We start from the raw sequence: 7,717 nt of genomic DNA, 5'->3' as shown, positions 1-7,717 counted from the left end.
TATACGGGAATAACACCTTTCCAATTTATAGAGAGAACCCCTCCACCCCCACACACCAACACACGATGTATGAATGGTATGAATAGTTATTGATCGTAGTGGCCTTGCGAAGTAAATGGGCGTCATTGTACTGTTGTAATACTAGTATGTGTTGTTCATTGCCCAGCAACAAAACAAATAAACCCTGTCGGTAGTTCAGTGATCGAGTTAACATGGCGTTCACGGCTCCGTTCTGCTTTGAAGGAAAAGTTGGTGTTGGAGTATCAAATCGACCTCGAACATCTGGAGGGATTCATCTTCGTGTGACTGGGATGCACCTACAAACATTGCCCCGCGAACATACATTTTGTGGATACCACTCAGCAAACACCACAGGCCATCTACCCTATGAAGATACCTTCTGGGAGACAGCAGGTAATCTGTGTTCAAATCGTATCTCAAATCACACATGAATGTCCTTTACGTTGGTGTTCTAAAGTATGTACACAAGCAATTATTGTAATGTCTTCAGCACTTGTAACGTTTTCACATTTTCTTGGTACGAATCAGGGAAATGTCACACGAAAACCAGTGAAGACCAGGGAAATGTCACATGACAACCAGTGAGGACCAGGGAAATGTCACATGACAACCAGATAAGACCAGGGAAATGTCACATGATAACCAGTGAGGACCAGGGAAATGTCACACGACAACCAGTGAGGACCAGGGAAATGTCACACGACAACCAGTGAGGACCAGGGAAAAGTCACGTGACAACCAGTGAAGACCAGGGAAAAGTCACGTGACAACCAGTGAGGACCAGGGAAATGTCACATGACAACTAATGAGGACCAGGGAAATGTCACATGACAACCAGTGAGGACCAGGGAAATGTCACACGACAACCAGTGAGGACCAGGGAAAAGTCACTTCACAAACAGTGAGGACCAGGGGAAAGTCACGTGACAACCAGTGAGGACCAGGGAAATGTCACTTCACAAACAGTGAGATTTTGAGTGAGAACAACAACCTCGGGCAATTTTGTTTTGCATGATTACTGTTGACACTTCACACCAGCATATCACATGCCAATCAGTGATCATCACGGGCATGCTGTTCAACAACTGGGGGGACGCCTTACTAAGGCCGTCTTCACTTCCAACATCTGAAACGTTTAAGACGTTAAAACCCTGTGGACATTGGAAGGCGGAAAACACTTGTTTCATGCTACTTAGATAGCTATTAGAAAGATATATACTGAACCAAATTAAAAACTTCACAATCCTAAAATTTTAACATTTTGACCAGTTATCAGTGTGGGCCGTTATTGAGTATTTAAACAGTAATGGCCATGTATTGTCTTCAGATAACACCCGTTTTTGTGCAGGTGAATCGATCAAAATCATGTGCACAGCACTATAGTGGCAAAAGTAGTTTTTCATGTGCAACTGGTCACGTGGCCATAATACCGCACGTGTTCTCAACCATACTTGTTAGCAGTCATTAACAAAAAAAAAACACACAAGAAAACAAAAGTCTTTACGGCCATTTGTCATGCCACGCCTTTCAAATGTGCAACGTGAACGTGCCATCGGCATGTTGCAGACGGGAACGTCCGTAGCTGAAGTCGCAAGGACGATGGGTTTGTAGTCGACGGACTGTTTATGATTTACAGACGCGTCTACAGCAAACGGGTACCACCGCTGATCGCCCTCGGCCAGGTCGACCACGTGTGACGTCACATGCAGAGGATCGTCAGAGAACTGCTCACCTTCAAGCACGACGGCCATACTGCGGGCCGATTCTGACTCAATTACACAGACGTCAACGTCAGTTGTGGGCACAGCGACACTTACGATGGACTCAGAGGAATTGGAATCAAGTAGTCTTCAGTGATGAATCCCGATTTAATCTTCGATTTGCTGATGATAGGGCGAGGGTGTGGAAGCGTCGTCATGAACGTTACGCCCAGTGTTGTGTACAGGAAGTTGACAGATTTCGAGGCGGAAGTGTCATGGTGTGGGGTGCTTTCTGTGGCAATGCACGTTCCAGGCTTCTTGTCATCCGTGGCAACCTCAACGCTGCTGCTTACCGCGACCAGGTAGTGGCACCAGAACTTCTGCCTTTTATGGCAGCACATGGACCCGGTTTGATCTTCCAACACGACAATGCCAGACCCAACACAGCAATTTTGACAAGGAATTTCCTTCAGAATGCGGGAGTCAACGTCATGGACTGGCCGTCAAGGTCTCCCGACCTCAATCCCATCGAACACGTCTGGGATGCTCTTGGCAGAAGTCTGCGCACTCTCCAGAACCAACCACAGAATTTGCAAGATCTTGGCACCATTTTGCAGCAACAATGGCGTCGTCTTCCCAATCATGTGTTCACAAGCGTCACAAGGTCCATGCGGAGGCTTTGTGTGGCAGTTGTCAACGCACATGGTGGCCATACACGCTACTGAACTTGTGTGACATCAGATTCTCGTGCTTGGGACTTATGATTTAAACTGTTGATGTTATTACCGAATACCGTAGGTGCTTGGAACAAATTATGGTTACCACCGTTAATTAAAATCCTTCTTTGGACATTAATGATTAAAACTTACCTTCTCTGATACATTTGTCCCTTGTATATCATACATGGGATTACTTTTAAAAATGTGAAGTTTTTAATTTGACTCAGTATATCATGGGGTTGAGAAGACAACGTTTACAAATCAATAGTAAAGACCTTTAAGTAGCTTTGTTAAACATTTCTTAGTTTATTTTTTATTTGACATTGTTTCATTCATAAGTTCGTTTTGTTTGCTGTTGCAATATTCGGCTATATGACGGCGGTCTGTAAATAATCGAGTCTGGACCAGGCAATCCAGTGACTGACATCATGAGCATCGATCCACGCAATTGGGATACGATGCTATGCATCAACCAAGTCAGCGAGCCTGACCACCCGATCCCGTTAGTCGCCTCTTACGACAAGCATAGCTGCCTTTTACGACAAGCATGGGTTGCTGAAGACCTATTCTACTCCCGATCTGCACGGGTCTCAATCATAAGTCAATCGTTAACATTCCTTGAGGTGACAGACTCACCAGCGTTAAAAACCGACTAGTTAAAAACAACAGCCACAAGGAGAAATGTATATAGTTTCTTGAAGAACAAATGTTTTCTTTTCAGAGAGCTTGACCACATGTTTCTTCCCACTTAATTTATTACTTGGCTAGTGAATGTATACAATTGATCGTAGAAAGTGTATACTGAAAGCGCGCAAGCGTGATTTTGTCACCCACAGTCAGCCATGTAACATAATCCAATGATGGAAAGTTGCTTTTGTAAAAGTAGTCATGATATTGAGATAATACACTGAAAGGCAAAAGAAACGTCATGTGGATGTCATATCAATAAATCATATAAATAACTTTATTTTCAAATGCTTATATATGTAAGTAAAGACATCGGAGAAAGTCAGTGTTTGGCCCACATGAAAGTAACAGTCTGGGGAATGTTTTTTTTTATTCTGGCACCAGAAGACATAACAGCTGGGGGGTTCAAAATCAGTACCTGGTGTGGGCACCACGGGCGTTGACTACAGCCACACATCTCCTGTACATGGAGTGGACTAGCCTGTTGATGAAGGCCATTGGGATATGGGCCCATATGCTCAGGAACGCTACACGCAGTTCTGCTGCAGTTGTCGGCCTTGGGCGTACGTCGTTGAGTCGTCGTTGGATCTCATCCCACAAGTGTTCAATGGGGTTCAAATCCGGACTGAGGGCAGGCCAAGGCATGGTTTGGATGTTGTGCTGCTGGAGGAAGTGCCTGGTGACTCTGGCAGTGTGGGGACGGGCGTTGTCTTGCTGAAAGGTGTGGTTTTGATGACGGGCAAAAAAAGGCACGATATGGGGTCTGAGGACTTGGTCAATGTAGCCGAGAGCTGTAATGCCATTACCCCTGCCTGGACCAATATTCTGAAAGACCACCGGTCCCACTCTCTGGTTCAGTCCGATTCCACCCCAAACCAAGATGCTTGGGCCGCCCCACGGGTCTCGTTCCATAACACAAGCATCAGCTTAACGTTCGCCCCTCCTTCGCCAGACTCTGACTCCACCGTTGAAACACGGTAGCGACTCATCAGTGAAGATGATTCTTCTCCATTGCTGTTGACGCAAATTTTGATGCTGCCTGGCCCATTGCAGTCGGGCCTGTTGGTGACGATCTCTCAGGATGGGTATACGAGCAGGACGGTGGCACGAGATGTTGTTGGCAGTTTGGCGACGTCGGACTGTACGATCACTGATGGCACGCTGGTGGTTGCCAATGGTTTGCCGAGCTGTTTCACTGGCCATTAGGAATCGGTTCTGCAGATGTTGGCGTATCATGAACCGATCTTGTCTGGGAGTAGTGACTCTAGGACGACCACTACGCGGTCGGTCGTCGGTGGTGCTGTGGCGATGTTGCAAACGATATATCGTTCTGACGTTGACATTGAATGCATTTGCAACGACCTGTGCACTCTGGCCTGCTTGCAGTCTTCCGATCGCTTGTTGTCTCTCATTTCCTGATAATCTTGGCATGGCTGATGAATCGAAATAATGAAAGCCAACTTTATAGTTTTGGGTGTCTTTTATACCCATACCATCCACGATATATGCACGTGCATCATGTTTTTGACAAGACTTTTCCGCAACAGAGTCCCAGTGCACATTTGTAGGCTGCGTTTGGGCGAAGCACCCAATTCTAAACTCAATTGTTAAATGGACTTTAAGGCAACAAAAAGAAGCAGTAGAACGATAAATAAGTTATTGACCACAGAACATGTAACTGCCAGTGACCTTTAAGTTTTAAGTGACGTTTCTTTTGCCTTTCAGTGTATATGGCAGAAACCAAAATATGTTCAGCTTCAATGAAAGGGTGTTTCCAACCCTTTGCTTCTCATTACACTATTTACAACAGAAAGGATACTTGGATACATAGTAATTGTAGTTTAAAACAAAAGTTTATCACCTTTGATATATGGGATCCAGGAAATGCTGTACTTATATAGATTACGGTTCCCTTTAGATTCCTCTTTTATTACAACGAGGGCCTCAAGGAAAAAACGAGTTAGATACGGTCCATTCTGAGCTGGAATCCCCACGGGTTGCCAATTTAGTCGCCTCTTACGACAAGCAAATGGGGTGCTGGGATCGGTGGTTGGTTCTCGCGTTAACGCATACCGTTTTAGCAAATATTTGCTGTATAAAAATGGACTTGACACACCTAATTTAATAATAACATACATATAGTTCTAATAATTCCGTTCCATCCAACAGTTTTCTTCAAAGTCGGAGTCTCCACACATTGTTGAAGGCTTCCATAAATTCTTCCAAATAGATTCTGTTTTCGAGATTTTTGTAATTTTTAAACTTATCTCACACTATGCATTCTTCTTTCGATACTGAGTGGAAACGTGTCTGAAATGAAGGTTTCCAGCTTCTAAAGTTAACTCATCTGTTCTTACATCACATCGACATGGCCTCCTTCCAGATCTGGGTCATGCGCGCTGTTCATGCTGGTTGACCAACTTGCACTAATCACGTATCTATCCCAGTCAATTGATTCTCTTTCAAATCGCCACACACTTGTGCCGTGTTGTTCTTATAGGGTTTGGGTATTTTTCCCCCGTGCAAGCGATCTTCATTTTTTTGTCGTCTTCTTGTCTGCAAATTTACTTATAGCCCTGTTTGGGATAGTTATTCTTCATAATGGACGAGCAGTGTACACGGTGACCAGTCTGCACTTTGTGCCGACGTGTTTTCTCTCCGTCTGACCCTCGGATTGTTCGGATTGTCCTGGATTATGCAGTTATTTAGAGCGTTGCGAGCTCTGCTCCGATCTACCAGATGAATCCTTCATACTGTACCTGCATAAATGTCGGCGTTGGGTGTCAGATCGTCTCCCTAATGCAATCAGTTCGTGAAATTCTTAACTGATTCGCATATATTCGTAGTTAGTTCTTACAATTCTTAAGCTATCGGGAATTTGTGGCAAAAGTTTTGAGCTGTTCAAAGTTTTGGCCACGAACTTCCGATTCAAAAATATCGTAGTTAATTCGTAACAAATTCGTAATGCATTCTTACGCATCCCAACTGAATCGTAATCGATTCGTAGGCATTCGTAGGTATTCTTAACTCATGCGGGGATTCGTGAATTCGTGGCTTTACGACGAATCGGCTACGAATCTGTCACGAATCCCACGAATACACGCCGAAGCAGGTACGAAGCTCACGATCCAATCACGATTCAGCGACGATTGCCGGCAAATTGGGTATATAAGGAAATTAACAGCAGCTGGCTCTCAAACTAATTACACGCACCCAACATGGCACCTCCTACACTTCACTCCAGGCCTTAACAGGAGAAATGCCACTAAGTCTACGCAGGGAACAGCTAAGCTTAAATTTCTGGGCCGCATCCCAATCAAACCCTCTCATCCAAAACCTAATAAACCAAAATATCAGCCCCAAAAACCAAGCTCTAGCTCGTAAACACCCCTTACTTACCCCAATATCTCAAAGAATAACAAACTACCTAAATGAACACCAAATTAAAAATCTTAAACAAAACTGCAAACAATCAAATATCTTCACCCCTAAACTTAAAATACCCAAAATAGACACAACACTAGCTAGCCAAATAAATAAACAAACCGACCCAAACATAGCTAAAACCACCACACTAGCATACATACACGAAAATTGGCCAAATTGGTGTCACATTTACACGGACGGATCTTCAGATCCGACCTCCAAACACACAGGTTTCGGAGTCCATACCACACAACCAACTAAAACTACACAATCCTTCCGACTCCCAAACAACCAATCAATATTCACGGCAGAACTAATGGGCATGGCCTCAGCCCTCCATAGTCAAGAATCCAAAAACCACAATAAAATCCTAATACTTACCGACTCCCTAAGTGGACTGCAAGCCCTCAAAAACAAAAATACCAAAAACCGACCTAAATTAATAAATCTAATACTTAAAAGCTCCAACGACCTAACTAACGCAGGCAAACAAATAACTTTCTTGTGGATACCCGCCCACGTAGGAATATACGGTAATGAAAACGTCGATAAGGCAGCTAAACTATCCCTCAAAATCCCAGAAATAAGCTTAAACTTACCCATCTCAAAATCAGAAATTAAAAGTGTAAATAAGCAAAAAATCACCAAAAAATGGCATAACCTATATCTAAACTCAAATAGCCAAATCAAAAAAGTACTCAGCAAACCACTAACCAAACCAAAAATTCACCATCCATCAAAAAAAATCGACAGAGTAATCACTAAACTCCAAACAGGACACACCAACCTAAATAACCACCTAAAAAAAATAAAAAAACATACTACAGGTAACTGCCCACACTGCAAACAACTAGAAACCCCAGAACACGCACTCATCTACTGCACACACTACCTAACACATCGAACCGCATTACAAACCACCCTCAATCTAAACCAGGCTCTCACTCTAGAAGCAATACTAAACCCACAAAATAAACTAGAAAACTTCAAGGCCTTAGGCGTATTCTTAATCAAAACGGAACTAATAAAACGCATCTAAAAACACTATAATCCACCAAATCAAAATTACATAAACACACAAAAATCCACCATACCCAGCTCCCTTAGTTCTCCTCCCTTACCCCATCGGCATCTATTCCAAATCTCAAAATTCCCAAATTCTAT

At 43.5% G+C, this 7,717-nt stretch overlaps 1 protein-coding gene across 1 annotated transcript in view; it reads left to right on the top strand.

Annotated features, from left to right (window-relative positions):
- Window positions 1–206: 206 nt before the first annotated feature.
- The window catches only part of LOC139474145 (EF-hand calcium-binding domain-containing protein 6-like), a 538,680-nt gene continuing 531,169 nt past the window's right edge, over window positions 207–7,717 (top strand). The window contains exon 1 of the mRNA XM_071257029.1: window positions 207–414. Coding sequence (XP_071113130.1) covers window positions 213–414 — 202 coding nt within the window. The 5' untranslated portion in view covers window positions 207–212. The remainder of the gene's footprint in view (window positions 415–7,717) is intronic.

This window comes from Haliotis cracherodii, unplaced genomic scaffold (assembly GCF_022045235.1).
Source record: "Haliotis cracherodii isolate W230 unplaced genomic scaffold, xgHalCrac1.p SCAF_3, whole genome shotgun sequence".
Taxonomy (NCBI): Eukaryota; Metazoa; Mollusca; class Gastropoda; order Lepetellida; family Haliotidae; genus Haliotis; species Haliotis cracherodii.
The sequence above is the reverse complement of the archived record's forward strand: the minus strand, read 5'-3'. Positions and strand labels throughout refer to the sequence as shown.